Raw genomic sequence first — 18,239 nt, forward strand, 5'->3', positions numbered from 1 at the left:
TACCCGAGTCAGTCCTGTAATGTCATAAAAAATAACATATCAATGTATTCACCTAACACATTGAAACATGGCATCATGTTCATGTAGAGATGAACGTATCGCATATTATTTAGAAAATCTATGACTTACACAAATTTTTTTCATTACACTGATAAATACACAAATAAATCAGGGTTCCTGAAATGTTTTACTTCACTATTTAAAGCTATCAATCATTTACAATCAGTTATGATTATATACAATGAAATTACTGTATAACAACAAATTAGGTGTAGACTGTCTCATTTCTCTTGAATATATGTAGCTATATTTTCCCTTTCATATGCTCACAATACTCTGAAATTTAATTAAAAAGAAATATCATTACAGATAATGGAGGTAGACGTAGGGTAAGGGACGCAACTCTTACAAATTATTAGAACGTTTGTATTCACCATATTACATCAATCTCATGTAAGCATCAAAGTAATTTGAACTGATTTCATTCTGTTTCAAAGGAAAGTTCGACAGGCTTTGGTAAAATGAATATGATACTAACATGTCACTGATTTCAAGAGTTGTTTCCCTTACCATAGGTCTACCTCTTTAACTAACACATCGAACACGAAATGTAGCGATAACAACAAAAGTTGTATTTACGTAATTTTCACATTGACAAAAACTCTGGGCGTATAAAAATCATATGTTGATTTTTCCTTAAAGAAACCATTTAATATAAACCATATTCAAACTTATGAAGGCAAATTTAAGTTTAAAATAATCTCGCAGAATACCAGTTCATCTAATATATTACAATGATTATGTAAAGGTATTAGACCGACTCAATGACTCAAAATGTTTTAAAGCTGAAGTAGATACACCTTCTCGATTAAAGATTTTTTTATATACTAATAATCTTTTAAAAGTTACGGCATCGCTTTGTAATGTATAGACTAAAAATTTTATACCAGAATAATCAATTTTGCCGTCACCATTGGTGTCAGCGTCCTTTATCATCTCAGTGGCGTCGTCATCTGCATTTGCATCACCTGATATAGTAAATATTAAACTTTTAGAATGTTGTATAACTCAAGCTGGTACATTACAGCCCAGTATTGTCGTATAAATCTGATCCATATAATGGTTATGTTAACTAGGAATACCAATATACTGCAGATTATTGACGATCGCACTAAATTTCGATCTGAAATGTTTCTCTATATTTAGCGTAGTCTGGCGGTCATATTGGTGAACTCAAGAATTTCATAATTGAAGGAAGTAGCTTCATTATTATGCTTTCCATTAAAAATCACATCAATAATTTCAAGTTACTTCTGTTTTTAATTTCTTCCTTGAAAATTCTTAACTCTCAATAAGTGCAACTAATATTTTTCACAGTAATAGTTTTCCTTTCCTCATCGTCTACCCCGGACTTGACTTTTTATGAGCTACTCGGCGGGTGTTTCTAGAAAAGCAGAGGACGCTTACCATACCGATGCACCTGGTCCATGCTTCCAGATTTTAGTGGAGTCCGAGTTGCTCATTTGCTTTGATACTTTGTGTGTATGATTTTAGTTACTTCATGGTCTTTGTTGTGTATGTCTGTTCTCCATGTCTGGTCTTTGTCCCTGGATTACATTCTTCTGATTACCGTTGGAATCTTGGTTCTCTTGAATACTCTTTCAAGACATTTTTGTTATGATATCAAATCTATCAAAAGAAACTTTCCTTTGAATTATTTCCTATAAAATTCTTAACTCTTAACAAGTGATTCTGATATTTTTTTTTCATCCTTTCAAGGCATGTTTGTTATAAGATATAAACCTTACCAAATTTGTCCATGAAGTATTTGAGTTCTGATTTGTCAAGGTAACCATCCTTATTCCTGTCCATCAAATCAAATGCTGCCTGGAAATCTGGGTCATCTGATGATTGACGTCGAACCATATTAATTTTTAAAGCGAAAGATTCAAACTCGTCGTAATCGATGTAACCATTACCTAAAAAGATTAAATATGTTCATTTAAAAAATGGCTGAAAATTATGAAATAGAATAGATGACTTTGAGACAGTACAAGCCTGATTAAACCGTCTAAGTATATGAAATAAAAGTTCCGTTTTTAGATAAAAACTTGTATTAAATTTTGATGAACTTTTTTAATGAAACTGAAGCTTTAATACAACGTTGCAAAATTTTTGAATCGATGTGCACTGTTCTGGAAAGGATTAGTTAAAGGATGTCTGTTATCCACGCTTAACATCTGCGCCATGAAAACTGATTTGTTCGTGTCATAGTTCGTTTCGTTCCTCTTTCGTCTACCCTGGACTTGACTTTTTATGAGCAACTCGGTTGGCTTTTCTACCAATACCCTACCAATGCACCTGGTCCATGCTCCCAGTTTTAGTGGAGTCCGAGTTGCTCATTTGCTTTTGTTGCTTTGTGTGTATGGTTTTGCTTGCTTTGTGTTCTTTGTTGTGTATGTCTGTTTTCCATGTCTGGTCTTTGTCCCTGGATTGCATTCTTTTGATTACCGCAATAACCTTGGTTCCATTGATTACTCTTCCATGTCTGGTTTTTGTTCCTGGATTGCAATGTTTTGATATCTGTATAACCTTGGTTCCCTTGATTACTCTTACATCTATCAGTTCATTCTGTAAACTTGTATGTACATCATTTATCACGTATTTGTATAAACCAATTTAATTTTCATACAGTGAAGTAGTGAACGTTAATGTAATTTTACCATCAGTGTCCAATCTGGCAATAATGTCGTCGAGTTCCTGAGGACAGGTGAGTATTCCAAGGGTTCTCATCATAGAACCGATCTCATTCTTCGACACTTTCCCATCGTGGTCATGATCAAATAATGCAAAAGTTGCCTTAATATCTACAAAAAAATAATCGATTCGTTAGAAACTCAGATACATGTATAAAGATATCAATAATGAATCAATTAGTAACAATTAACTCAGAAATTGTCTATCTCACCATCATGTTGACAAGCAGACCAGAACCATCGAGGGACGAGGTTAAAGGGAATGACAGCAGAGACTGTATTTTAATGTTTCCGTTTTTTTTTTGTTTTTGTTTATGTTTTTGTTTTTTGTCAATTATAAATTAGTAATATAAATGTATGAGATGTATCTACAATGCACAAAATGTTGATACAATTTATCCTCTTATTTTTCTCTGATTATAGCAGTGTGTAATATTTTCCTTAGAATGATAATATGATTTGTCTTACAATTTATTATAAACAACAATAAAATTTAATTTGTGTTGAATTTTAACCTTTGTCATTTTCTAAAAATCAATCCTTCAGTCCTGTATTATGAATGCAATTGTAACTCTCTTCATAAGCTTCGTCTAAATAAGCATAACAATGATTGAAACTAACATTGATTTTTTTTTATTTTACCAAAGCAGTCGGTATAGTTTCGCTTTTCATCCTTTGACCTTAAGGACTCTATTCTGTGGAAATGCAAATCACCTGATCACAATTTTGTTTCCCGATTGGCCGAATACTGCTAACTAAATGGCATTCGAAAAAACTGTATCGAAAATTTATAATTGCGTGTCACGTCTTATTTTTTTGCAAGAAATGTAGAAACTTAGAAGTGAAAAGAACAAAATTTTACTGCGTCAACTATCTTTTTTTTAAAGTTAGTACTTGTTTGAAAAATCACATTGAATACGAATTGTATTTATTTTTTTATAAGAAGTTTACTAGTATGCCATATGTAATGCTACGAATATATATATATATAAAAACGTCTCAGAATGTGACGACTCTATTCGATACACTGCTCCATCGGATCAAATTGATACAGGGAAGATATGTAAACGTATAGAAAGGTCTGAAAAATTCCCAACGATGTCAGAACTGTCAAATTTGCGATGCAAATTTTGGTCGTTCCCTCCGCGGGACTCGAACTCGTACCGTTGTGACATCTATGGCAACACCGCCTGCACAAAGTCCAGCGCCCTAGACCACTTGGCCAGCTAGGCTATATAAAAACATAGCTTTCGCTGACCGGGTCATTCCTCCTCGTAGGATTAATCTAGGGCTCTAACTTAGTATGGTAGAACGGGGCAGTTCATTTAGATGTTATTATGTAGGATAGAGGATCAAATTAATGATGCATGTCACAACAAATCATTATTATACAAAAGTCTCAGAATGTGACTCAGTTCTAACATCGTTGGGAATTTTTCAAAAAAAGATGTAATTAAGAACAAACAAGAATTTTAGAAGGAGGTATGAAAATGTGAAAATGCTTCTTTTGATTTGATTTGAAGTCTTAGATAAAATACCCAATTGTGTCTTTTTTCGGACGCAGTCGGTATAGTTTCGCGTTTTATCCTTTGACCTTAAAGACGCTCTTCCATGGAAACAAAAGTCACCTGATTGCAATTCTGTTTCCCGATTGGTCAAATATTGATAACTTAGTGGCGTTCGAAAAACTGTTTTGAAAACTGAAATTGCGTGCCACGTGTTATTTCCTGAACGAAATGTAGAAAATTGAAATTAAAACGGAGAAAATTTTAGTGCGTCGACTATCTTTTTTTTTAAGATAGCACTTGTTTTAATTTGATAGCAATATGTTAGGAACATTGAGTATTTCATTTGTTTTACTGAACTTTTTGTTCACATAATATGCAAATATGAAAATCTAAGCAGCACAGCCGGTTAAATTTCACGATTTATACATTTGAAAAGATAATTTTGAAATCCAAATTTGAGTATCATTTCAGTGATGTATATTCTTCTAAAATGACACATTTACCAGGGAAGATATGTATCAATATTTTTGTAGCTTTAGAGAATAGACACATTTTAGGTAAATTATCAATTTAATTCATAGTAAATAACTTTTAATTTACTTTGCAAAAATATTAAAAGTAAAGGATATAATACTTCAGGTTCAAAATTCTGAGTTGAGATTATTTTAACTAGTCTTGAAACTAATTCCAAATCTGTTTGAGTTATTATTATTTTTTTTTGTAAATGTTTTCTTTTCACCTGTACATTGCCTTTGAAGTCCGTTGATCGTTTTTAGTAAAACTGAAATTTTCCATTTTACTTTTTGAAATGTTTTAAACCGTGTTTTCTTAATTTTTAAATCAACACCCAAAAGCAGTCTTTAATGTATGAAATTCTTCAAAGATCCAAATCGCCTCGGTATAGTTTTTTCTTTTCAAAACAAGGGCGAAAAGGGACGCTTCATGAGGGGTCCTTAGGTAAATACTTATTTTACAGCCAAATGTCAATTTAATATCTAATGTTGTGTCATGATAAACACTTACTATTGAACATTTTCAACTTTAGAATTAAAATTTAAAAAGAAATAGAGATATCATAATATATTCCAAAAATATCGTTGTACCGAGTTAGTGACCAGCAACTTACTCCAAACGTTAGGTGTGTCAAACACTTACCCAGGTAATACTCATATACCGGAAAACTAACCCCTTAATTCGAAACATTTCACTCGAAATAAAAAAAAACTAAGTATACTCTATAGAGTTGGGCAAGACCATGTATAATGAAACAGCACAAAATATTCTTGGTCCAAGAAAGAAATCAAACGAAGAACAGCGGAGACAGCGGGAAACTTGTTGATGAAAGAAAGGTTTTGAAAAATAAGATAGATGGTACAGGATCTGAGAGGCTAAAAGAAAAGCTAAAAGTACAATACAGGGATAAAGACAAAAAATTGAAGAAGAGTATGAAGAAAGGTAAGAAACAGTGGTTTGAATATCTCGCAATTGAAGCAGAAATAGCAGGCAGCCAAGGAAACATTCAAACAATTTACAATATAACAAAAACATTATTGAGCGATCGGCCTAAACAGAAAGAACACATAAAAGATGAAGATGAAACTCTTCTCACAAGAGAAAATGGGATAAAGATGATATGGTAGGGATACTTCAACGAACCACCAGCAGACCCTGCTGAATAATTGTCAATTAAAGTGAAACACTACTAATAAACAAATAAGATCAGTCATTAAAAACCTCAAAACGAAAAAGCATCTGGGAACGATGACATCAGTACCGAACTGTTAGGAGCATATCTGGACACATCATCAAAACAGATACACATGCTGCTTACAAAAGTATGGGAGGATGAAACTAACTGACTAGAAGAAAGGGCTGATAATTGAATTACCAATGAAAGAGTAATCAAGGGAACCAAGGTTATAGCGGTAATCAAAAGAATGTAATCCAGGGACAAAGATCAGACATGGAAAACAGACATACACAACAAAGAACACAAAGCAACCAAAATTACACATACAAAGTAACAAAAGCAAATGAGCAACTCAGACTCCACTAAAAACTTGGAGCATGGACCAGGTGCACCGTTAGGGTAAGCGTCCTCTGCTTTTCTAGAAACACCCGCCGAGTTGCTCACAAAAAGTCAAGTCCGGGGTAGACAAACGAGGGAAGGAAAACTATGACCTGTTGAATAAATCAGTTTTCATGGTGCTGATGGATACACCATAACGATCCACGAGTTCATGATAATGACCATAAAACTTCTGTAGTGATGACTTCAATCTTGTAGCGACATAACCCTGTTCCAGAAGCTTATTTGTTAGAGTTCTAGCGCGATACAAAAAGTCTGCGTAGTTTCGGCAAGCTCTGGCATAACGTATGAGTTGTGGTATGAACACTCCATACGCAGGAGCCGAAGGGATGTTGCCACAGATGCCACACATTTTATAAGAAAGATCATAATCAAAAGAATAACAGACAAAGTCGACAAACATCTCTGGAGGAACATGCGGGATTTCCAAAAGGACGAGGTACAATAGAGCAGATACTAGTATACAGAGCAAACAGTTGAATGGAATTCAAACCTATACACATGTTTCATAGACTTTGAGAAATCATTCGACAGAGTCCATCAAGAAACACTTTGGAAAATAATGAAACACTATGACATTCTTGTAAAACAAATACAGCTAGTGAAGTGCTTGATTACGCAGATGATAAAGGCACTCTTATCCAGACAAAGGGAACAACTACAAAAGAAATTAAGTAACGTGGTCAAGCATGCCTATTCCATCTGCCTCAAGATCGATGCTGCAAAAGTGATAAGAACACATGTAAACACCAATGATGAGTGGGAATAGAAAAGATCAGAACTACCATCAAAAGAAGGTGGAAAAGGTTGGGATATGTTGTCAAAATGGAAAATACCAGACACGCCAAACTATTGCTAACCTGGACACCAGACGGAAAAAGAAAGAGGACTAAAGGAAGCAGGGAGGATAACTATAGAACGAGAGAGAAAAGATCTGTGATTTCACTCATGGACCGATGCAACCTGAGCAACAGAGGATAGCAGCATATGGAGAGAACTTGTAAATGACTGGGGCTACTCCTTTATATTGTAATATAACAGAGCACAGCAGCATATGGAAAGGACTTGTAAATGACTGGCCCTACTCCTTTATATTGTAATATAACAGAGGACAGCAGCATATGTAAATGACTGGGCCTTTATATTGTAATATCACTATTTATTAAATATTGTCATTAACGTGTTATTAATATAATGATGTTAAGAACGTGTTTTTAAGCGAAAATTCTTTGAATTATTTTTCGACATGTATCTTTTTGAAAAACGGTGCAAAATTTGGTTTAAAACATCAATTTAAAAAAAATAAATTTCGAGAAAAAGAGCATTGATTCTAGAAAAAAAAATTGGGGATAGATCAAACATGTTTGTAAATGTGGGTGATGTTACCAATTGTTTTACGATAAAAATAACTAAATCTTTAAAATCGGTAACGCTAATACTGTTTGGTACAAAAATAGTCCCAGATCGGGATGTTGCTCCAAGGGATTTCAGATATAATTTTTTACTGTTATTACAAAGATTCGGGAGAAAAACTAAATGGTTCTAAAAACGGAGAAAACTTACCTTTCTTTGATTCTTCACTGAGACTTCTTCTCGACTGAAATAGTAAAATAGCCGTACTTATAAAAAGATAAATGAAACAGGCGGTGAAACCCTACAAAATCCACTTTCGTTCTAATTCAGTTACAGACCACGTAACTACTCTTAACATTTTAAATCAAGATAGTAGTTTCATTTCTGGTAGTTTCAACTTCAAGCAATCTGCCGTGACAGATCATTAATACTGCCCTAGACATATTTTAACTGCAAAATCCAAGGCCTCCACCCCAGAGTAGATTAAGCAAACCCCTGCAGGAAAGACAATAATGACATTACAAAAGTGAAATTATGACAAAGTATTTTGTTTAAAAATGTCCTGGCTGTTGTTAACGATATTGACACTTAATCCAAATGAACAAAGCAAAATGTCATCTTTTTTTTGGTCAGACAGATTATTGTTCGGTCCGGTAGATTTTTGTTTCATTCGGTCAGACGGGGTAATCAATTTGTTGCACTATTTCAAAAATATTATATATTGTGTTTAAATTTGTATTTTGTATGAGTTATAGTTCTCGATTTGGTTCATTATGTAAAGTTTTGTCCAAAATACAGGTTGGTTGACTGAAAATTATATGATTTAATAAAACAGTTTTTTTTTGTTGTTTTAATCTTTATATCATCGACAAGTTTTGTGAAAATAAGTAAAGAATACATATGATGAAAAGTTCAATAAAAAGGTTGAACAATTGGCCGATAACTGAAATGACACGGTTTTGCAATCTTTACAGGCTAAAAACCACTAATTCCACTTCCCATAGGCTTCTATGCTAATTTCACAATATTCAATGGCTTCTCTGGACTTTACCTTAACTTTAACCTGCAGAGGACTATATATCAGCATGATTCTACATATGTCAGCTCACAATCCTCAGAATGGCATGTGGGATTAGCAGACTTGCAGTGCAGTACTGGTCACCGGAAGTGAAGTGTCTATAAATAGCATGGGAAATCCCAGTGTTTTCACAAGATAGGGGTATATTTAGAAATCATTATGGAGATTAGGCTTCACATCACAAGAAGCAAAATGCACCTATAAAATGTACAGAAATGTTTTTCCTTTCAGAAACTGTTTAAATTTTTTAAATGAGATGAGAACTTTTTTCACAGCACTATGAGGAACAGGGGTAATTTCTGCGTAGGACTATTTTTGCGTACGTTCCAAATGCTCATTGGTTGAATTGGTGGTCTGTAACCTAAAGGGTCACTTTCTGTCTTAGAAAAAATATATAACTATACAAGTATCTTCCTATACACATACTGAATGCATTTGCAAAGTTTCAGTGAAATATGACAAGCACTTTTTTAAATATTTGATTTTTAAATATAGGGTAACCAAGTTGCGCGAGCAAAAAAGTGACAATATTCTACCATACTTAAATGCATTAAATATTTGCAAAGAACTTTTTCTGACTTTTCAAATAAAAAAAAATCAATCACAACTTGTTTTTTAACAATATTTATAAAGAGATAGCCTTTAAAAGTAGTCATTTTCTGAAAAATCGGTCTATTTTTAAAAATTTATGTCTGACATGCCTCCCCCTTTTTCTTGATCACATGTCAAAAACCCTAAATCTTTAAATTTTCGCAAAAGGTGATATCTTTGGCTTTAAATTTGTAAATACAGTGTTTTCACAATAAAACATGGCAAGTTAAGGGCACCTAAAGCAAAAAAAGTACTCAAAAATGCATTTTCCATGTTGCCATAGGGAAATGCTTATATGTCCTTAACCGCAGTAATGAAAGTGAGTTTTTCCTCATTTCTAATCAAATTTTTGCTCAAATTTACACAAAACTTGACTTCAAGTGCTGATTACCACCAGATTTAAGTAAATATAGCCCTCAAAGTTAAATATTTGATATTTTTACTAAGTTTTCTACACTTTTCACAAGATAGGACATAAATTTCAGCCAAAAAGACCAATTTCCCATAATTTGGACCTATAACTTAAAAAATTGCATATTTTGAAGGATTTTTGTAGTGTATTCCTCTCATAGCAAAGTTTACAAGATCTTCAAGTAGTTTAAAGCTATTCCAAGAAACTTATCATTTTTCCATGGCCTCAGCTTAAGGCTAAAAACCACTAATTCCACTTCCCATAGGCTTCTATGCTAATTTCACAATATTCAATGGCTTCTCTGGACTTTACCTTAACTTTAACCTGCAGAGGACTATATATCAGCATGATTCTACATATGTCAGCTCACAATCCTCAGAATGGCATGTGGGGTTAGCAGACTTGCAGTGCAGTACTGGTCACCGGAAGTGAAGTGTCTATAAATAGCATGGGAAATCCCAGTGTTTTCACAAGATAGGGGTATATTTAGAAATCATTATGGAGATTAGGCTTCACATCACAAGAAGCAAAATGCACCTATAAAATGTACAGAAATGTTTTTCCTTTCAGAAACTGTTTAAATTTTTTAAATGAGATGAGAACTTTTTTCACAGCACTATGAGGAACAGGGGTAATTTCTGCGTAGGACTATTTTTGCGTACGTTCCAAATGCTCATTGGTTGAATTGGTGGTCTGTAACCTAAAGGGTCACTTTCTGTCTTAGAAAAAATATATAACTATACAAGTATCTTCCTATACACATACTGAATGCATTTGCAAAGTTTCAGTGAAATATGACAAGCACTTTTTTAAATATTTGATTTTTAAATATAGGGTAACCAAGTTGCGCGAGCAAAAAAGTGACAATATTCTACCATACTTAAATGCATTAAATATTTGCAAAGAACTTTTTCTGACTTTTCAAATAAAAAAAAATCAATCACAACTTGTTTTTTAACAATATTTATAAAGAGATAGCCTTTAAAAGTAGTCATTTTCTGAAAAATCGGTCTATTTTTAAAAATTTATGTCTGACATGCCTCCCCCTTTTTCTTGATCACATGTCAAAAACCCTAAATCTTTAAATTTTCGCAAAAGGTGATATCTTTGGCTTTAAATTTGTAAATACAGTGTTTTCACAATAAAACATGGCAAGTTAAGGGCACCTAAAGCAAAAAAAGTACTCAAAAATGCATTTTCCATGTTGCCATAGGGAAATGCTTATATGTCCTTAACCGCAGTAATGAAAGTGAGTTTTTCCTCATTTCTAATCAAATTTTTGCTCAAATTTACACAAAACTTGACTTCAAGTGCTGATTACCACCAGATTTAAGTAAATATAGCCCTCAAAGTTAAATATTTGATATTTTTACTAAGTTTTCTACACTTTTCACAAGATAGGACATAAATTTCAGCCAAAAAGACCAATTTCCCATAATTTGGACCTATAACTTAAAAAATTGCATATTTTGAAGGATTTTTGTAGTGTATTCCTCTCATAGCAAAGTTTACAAGATCTTCAAGTAGTTTAAAGCTATTCCAAGAAACTTATCATTTTTCCATGGCCTCAGCTTAAGGCTAAAAACCACTAATTCCACTTCCCATAGGCTTCTATGCTAATTTCACAATATTCAATGGCTTCTCTGGACTTTACCTTAACTTTAACCTGCAGAGGACTATATATCAGCATGATTCTACATATGTCAGCTCACAATCCTCAGAATGGCATGTGGGGTTAGCAGACTTGCAGTGCAGTACTGGTCACCGGAAGTGAAGTGTCTATAAATAGCATGGGAAATCCCAGTGTTTTCACAAGATAGGGGTATATTTAGAAATCATTATGGAGATTAGGCTTCACATCACAAGAAGCAAAATGCACCTATAAAATGTACAGAAATGTTTTTCCTTTCAGAAACTGTTTAAATTTTTTAAATGAGATGAGAACTTTTTTCACAGCACTATGAGGAACAGGGGTAATTTCTGCGTAGGACTATTTTTGCGTACGTTCCAAATGCTCATTGGTTGAATTGGTGGTCTGTAACCTTCAGCTATAACATTGATAAAACCTAAAAATCAATAATTACTTATTGACTAAGATTGGAGGGAAGTATCTCAATAAGGCAAAAACAAACATACGCAAAAACTGAACAAAACAAATTTCCGTATGACAAATTTTCATAATTTCAAAAAGATTTGATGTTAAAGTAAGCTGTCATGATATAATATATATTTTCTATAATATACAACCAAAATGCTACACCGTCTTTATGTAAAAGTGCGTTCAGTGAAAATGTGGAGAGCGATTAAGTGGACAAAGGAATCGAATGCCGATAGAAGATACAAGACTAGGTAGGTAATCACGATAAAGTGGACAAAGGATTCGAATGCTGATAGAAGATGTAATAATAGATAGGTAATCACGATACAGGAACTGTACATCTTACACTTAGTTGTCCAAGATGCTGTTCTGTAGATTTTTTCAAAAATGATTCATATTATAGTGAGACTTACGCAACATGTTAAACTGTCATTATGTTGTCTTTATCTAATACCATTCAGTTAACCAATGCATTTGTCCTTGATTAGCTATACTGCATATTGTATTCTATTATTTTCTGCATTTGGTCTTTCAAGGAGCCCAGCCATTGACTCACACTTCTTTTGTTAAAATAATGCTGGTTTTTCTTGCGTTTTGGGGCAAAAATTGACTAAAAGTAACCTGGACCCCTGGTTATTTTTATTGTTCACTAAATTTGCAATAAATCAAATGTGTATACTGTGTCTGATTCTTAAATGAATGTAATGAAATAAGTTCTTAGACTTCCAAAGATTGAAATTTAAGTATCACATACATCAAATAAAAAATGATGAATCAGTTGGAGGTTTTGATATAAAATCAAACTGTGAAAGAAACAGCTTCACGATTTATGACGAATAATGTTTTAATGGTTATCAATGGGAGTTTGATAAACTCGTTATAAATGACGTCTTTTCTTTTTGAAAACCTGAATACATATATATAGAACTTTTATTATCATTCATAACAAAATTGGTGTAATTTGTACTGTATACATATTTAAATTTTTATTTGATTAATTTTTCAACGAGTTAAAGGTATACAAAAATAAAAGTATCGGGGCTAAATTCAAAGTAGGATTTACTAATATGTGTCTCAATAATGACTGTTATTCAGTAATATTTCGATGTGGAAATGATAAGACAGGATAAAGACATCTGTAAAAGAATACTTAAGTGTGTTGCATTTAAACTTTAATATTTGATAATAATAATACTGTTGAAAATATAATTAATAATATTTCTACCAACTTATTGTCTTCTTTAGTGTCCAATAAAAAGTTGAAATTTAAAGAACACTCCAGATAAGAATCATGCACAATGTGATTCATTTTTGGAAAGACCACATAATTTATTATTTTGATATTTTGTTTAAAATGTTTAAGTAAACAGACAGTATCATGTTGCTGTTCATATAACCCTTATTCATAAATTCTTTAGAATGTACTGTAGAATTCAAAATTAAGGGAGATAATTCTGTAAATGACACTGAAATGCAATAGAAATTTAAAGAGCACTCCAGATAAGAATCATGAAAATTGTGATTCATTTTTGGAAAGACCACATATTTTTTATTTTGATATTTTGTTTAAAATGTTTAAGTAAACAGACAGTACCATGTTGCTGTTCATATAACCCTTATTCATAAATTCTATAGAATGTACTGTAGTATTCAAAATTAAGGGAGATAATTCTGTAAATGACACTGAAATGCAATAGAAATTTAAAGAGCACTCCATTTAAGAATAATGCACAATGTGATTCATTTTTGGAAAGACTATATATTTTTTATTTTGATATTTTGTTTAAAATGTTTAAATAAACAGACAGTACCATGTTTCTTTTCATATAACCCTTATTCATAAATTCTATAGACTGTACTGTAGAATTCAAAATTAAGGGATGTAATTCTGTAAATGACACTGATATGCAATAGAAACTTTATTTTTTATGAGAATTATCTCCCAAGAACAGATAGACTGAAATGAATAATTATAAAGCAACTTAATAACAAAAAATGAAAATATGTAGCCTTTTTTGGGGTGTATCACATATTACAAAATTTGCATGACTTTTACAAAGAATACTATTTAAAAACAGTTTTAGCAACTCAGTTTTCAAAATTAGTCAATTTGTCAAATTATTCTACTTTTTTCTAAAAATAGTTTTAGCAACTCAGTTTTCAAAATTAGTCAATTTGTCAAATTATTCTACTTTTTTCTATACTTCACAAGAACTCTACAAAATATGTTTAGAATTTTATTTCAACAGATCTGAAAGCTCAGGTTAGGATTAGTGCTGCAGTAAAAATGTCAAAAACCATTCTCGTTTGTTCGAATTTTGAATATGTAAGATAAATACAAACAAAATCCATGAAACAAAGACATGTGCAATCAATTAAATTAATTTCCAGGGGAGGTGCAGGGGTTGACACCCCCCTTTTTATTGGAAAATTTGTCATTTTGATGTGTAAAATCGACATCCGCACCTGATTCCAATATCTATAGATTTCAATATCGGAGTAAAAGCATTACGTTCTTGTGTTGGTCAATATCGCACTTGTATATTTTCAAATGACATGATATCACATTTTGATAATCATATTCAAACGTTAAAAACAAATGTATATGTATAAAAATGACTGCAGTACGCTATTAATACAAAACTACCACTCATATTGATAATGCAAATTCTGAAAACTGTTCACTTGTTTCAAGGAGTAACCTCTCATCAACAGCATTAGAACCATCTAAATCCAAAAATGTATACAAAAACAAACAAACAAACAAACAAACAAAAAACCCCAAAAAATATCGAAAAAAAAAGAAGCCAGCACCGAGAAGTTTTATCAAGTTCAGTTCAGTGTTAAAGCGGTTTTAAATTCTATAATTACTGTAAATTCCATGTTAGTCATATCAGTGGAGGGAATTCTTTACGTAAAAAATGAGTAATTTCTTTAAGAACACTTTATAAGATAACATTTAAATAGGGACAGATATGAGGCCATTCTGTAATCACCCTGTTAATTTTAATATACACCGAAATGGCTGTTAACTACATAGGCAGTCTTACAATCATAAATCTTCGATCATAAAAATACGTAGTTAAAGAGTAATCAAGGGAACCAAGGTTATAGCGGTAATCAAAAGAATGCAATCCAGGGACGAAGACCAGACATGGAAAACAGACATATACACAAATAACATAAAGTAACTAAAACAATACATACAAAGTAACAAAAGCAAATGAGCAACTCGGACTCCACTAAAAACTGGGAACATGGACCAGGTGCACCGGTAGGGTAAGCGTCCTCTGCTTTTCTAGAAACATCCGCCGAGTTGCTCATAAAAGTCAAGTCGTGGGTAGACAAACGAGGAAAGGAAAACTATGACCCGTTGAATAAATCAGTTTTCATGGTGCAGATGGATACACTATAACGATCCACGAGTACAGAAAAAAGTACCTCTCTGCGTAACGGAAGGAAGTGCAGACTATCATTGTATTCTACATAATTTATAAGTGGTGTGTAGATGTACCGACTGTTCGCAGCCCTCGGATATGCTGATATTTTTCAGTTGCCAACGGTCTGCGGCTGTGTGGATAGTAGAACCTACTTTCAACACTCCGCAGCTATCGTATGGTTGACAGCGCTGTTGTGTATCACGTGATAGGCATCAGCTATCCAACTAGCTAGAGAGCACTGAATGTGTAACGTTCGAAATTAAAAAAAGACGAGAGTTATTGTATTTCAGACTTAGAACAATAAGTTGACGTATAGGCATATAAACCATGAAATGCATAAAATGATTTACGTACAAATTTACATATCAGTAAAATAAATAACATCACTTAATTTATCCACTTACTATCAAAATACAATATCGAATTAACTGCATAGTCGAAGGAAGCAAACATTTATTAGTACTTTTTTTTATATAGGGACATGAGGCCTTACCGCGAAAATGTAAAAATTATTGTTACGGCACACCGTACCTGTCAAAATTATTGGTACAGTCGGAGCAGTACCAACCGTACCGGTTCCTACGCCCATGGAATGAGATGTACAAAAATAAAGACACGATTTCAAGTCATATTTATGCGATATAAATATTACTGTAGACCTAGTCTATACTTGTCCATGCTAAATAACTCGCAAGTTAAAACATAGAAATAAATAACCCTGTGTAAAAAATAAACAAGATACAACCTAATGGATTTATATTACGACTTACGGTCATCCTGGTAAATAAGATCACTTTGCTCTGTAGAAAGGTAAATGTGTATAATACATTTAAATATATTTATCTGGATTTACAAGCAGGGGGGATTAATCTAATTAAATGCTTCCGTCACAAAAGGTAAATAATCAAAACAGAAAATGAATCCTATTTACTGTTCCGTATATAAATCAGGCAATTGGTTATTCTGCGGCATGATTGATTGATTGTTGGGGTTTAACGCCCGAGCAGCAATATTTCTGTTATATTCAGGCGATGAACATGAAATGGGTGATAAAATGAACATGAAATGATAATGACGATGAAATGAAAAAAAGGATGGGACACAAGGATAATAGAGTCGACAAAATTTGATTGTCACTAGAAGGGAGGGATGGGTACGGTCGGGCAATTTAGCCTCCTGCGGCGGAGCGCAAAGGTTTCTACTACTATCGAATACCACAGCAGGGTTCTTTAACGTGCCAGGAACATGACATTTTTCCCAACAAGGTGCACCACCGTGGCTTACGGTCAGGTTTTCAGTATTATAGCCTGACAACCCCAGCATGTAACACGCCAGGGGTACCCCATTCCACCACCTGGGGTACACAACCCAGTTGCTCTCTGGGCAGGGCGCCTTAGTCCCAAGGCAAGGGTTCTGAGCACTATTTAGTCGCCTTTTACGAGAATCTTGGCGCTGCTGCGAGCCATATTCTGCGGCAAGAATACATTTTAATAAAGTTATTTGCATGTACGTATTAACTAGTACTAAAAAAAGGCGTGTTAACGTGTTAAGGGTTGGTCCGGGCGGGCATGACAGACCTGGGGCGCACTAAATGCAATATTTATATCGCCTGTTTCATATAACTTGACTAATAAAATCTATTTTACCCTTGGATTTAAACGGTATCATTATTTTTTATCTTTGTTATTTTTCCGACGCTGTCGGTATATTTTCGCTTTTTTACCCTTTGACCTTAAAGACGTTCTTCCATGGAAACGTAAGTCAGTTTCCCGATTGGTTAAATATTGATAACATAGTGGCGTTTGAAAAAAACTGTATCGAAATTGCGTGCCATATCCTGAATGAAATGCAGAAAATTATATGTAGAAAGAACAAAATTTTACCGCGTCGGCTATCTTTTTTTTTCAAAGATAGTACTTGTTTTTGGTATTTTTCATTCGACGGTATTTTTTTATTCTGTCACTTAACCAACATCACTTGAAATGTTAAAACTAATGTTTGTTTAATCCCATTTTAATGTATTTTTCTCCAAATATTTCATATATTTTACCTGCCTTTAAATCAGACAAGTACTATATTTTACATGATAGAGCATGTGAAATAGTCTTACCACAAGTTAAACTAATTATACCTGAAGTCTAGTTCCTGATCTGTAGAAAGGATTACAAAATTAACTTTAATTATGGACAATTGTTCACATTTAATGCAGCCAAAACTTAAACTGCACAAGTTCGTTTTTGTTTATTCACACTCATACAAATTGATCTTATTATATAAATTGATTCGTGATCTGTAAGTTTTTTAAAAACTTTGAATATCTTAATTGTAGCTATTATATTCACAAAATAAATACTTGGCTCAAATAAAAATACAATCAATACTAGACAGAAAGAGTAATAAAATCAATTTAACATTTGGTGTCCAAACCAACACTTATGTAATCCATACAAAGTTAACTTATCATGTGAGCTCTAATTTTAGTGGTGCAAGGCAGAATGAAACAATATTATAATACCTCTTTTTCCTATTTAACTAGAAGCAACAATGTCCTAGGTTTATAATGCACGAAATGAAGGATGGGACGGATATACGGAAAGTGCTATAGTTTTCAACTTTATTGTTATAGTGTTATTTAAAAACTAACTAAGGCAAATTCATTTCTCGAAAGGAAGAATGGCAGATATGTATCTCTAACCACCGCCATGTCTGGTCCCTTCATTTGTTTACAGTAATTAGTTTTATTTGTGGTGGCAAAGTGAGTTTTACTAAATATAAATAAACAGATAATTTTGCAACAATCATTAATGAAACATTAACGACCTTAATCAACATCATATATATAGTAAAGGTATAACCTCCAGCAAGGCTTTTACGTTAACACTAAGCAGCTTTGGTTTGAAGTATTAATGTTGAA

General features: G+C 33.0%; 1 protein-coding gene across 2 annotated transcripts; it reads right to left on the reverse strand.

Moving 5' to 3' along the window:
• Positions 1-168: 168 nt before the first annotated feature.
• Positions 169-16,198, reverse strand: LOC148597800 (neo-calmodulin-like). Of its 2 annotated transcripts, XM_088560578.1 has the most exons (6): positions 8,758-8,808; positions 7,917-7,950; positions 2,724-2,867; positions 1,809-1,979; positions 948-1,028; positions 169-336 (listed from the first exon to the last, which is right to left on the reverse strand). In XM_088560578.1, the coding sequence occupies exons 1-6, from the start codon at positions 8,791-8,793 to the stop codon at positions 305-307; spliced, it is 498 nt and encodes a 165-aa protein (XP_088416704.1). In that variant the 5' UTR covers positions 8,794-8,808; the 3' UTR covers positions 169-304. The 2 variants fall into 2 exon arrangements, with proteins under 2 accessions (XP_088416704.1, XP_088416703.1); XM_088560577.1 differs by lacking the exons at positions 169-336; positions 8,758-8,808 and adding an exon at positions 16,096-16,198 and having other exon boundaries at positions 371-1,028.
• Between the last annotated feature and the right edge of the window lie 2,041 nt (positions 16,199-18,239).

Source organism: Perna viridis, chromosome 14, assembly GCF_037379345.1.
Source record: "Perna viridis isolate PV_CMFRI_1.1 ecotype Kerala chromosome 14, ASM3737934v1, whole genome shotgun sequence".
NCBI classification, from domain to species: domain Eukaryota; kingdom Metazoa; phylum Mollusca; class Bivalvia; order Mytilida; family Mytilidae; genus Perna; species Perna viridis.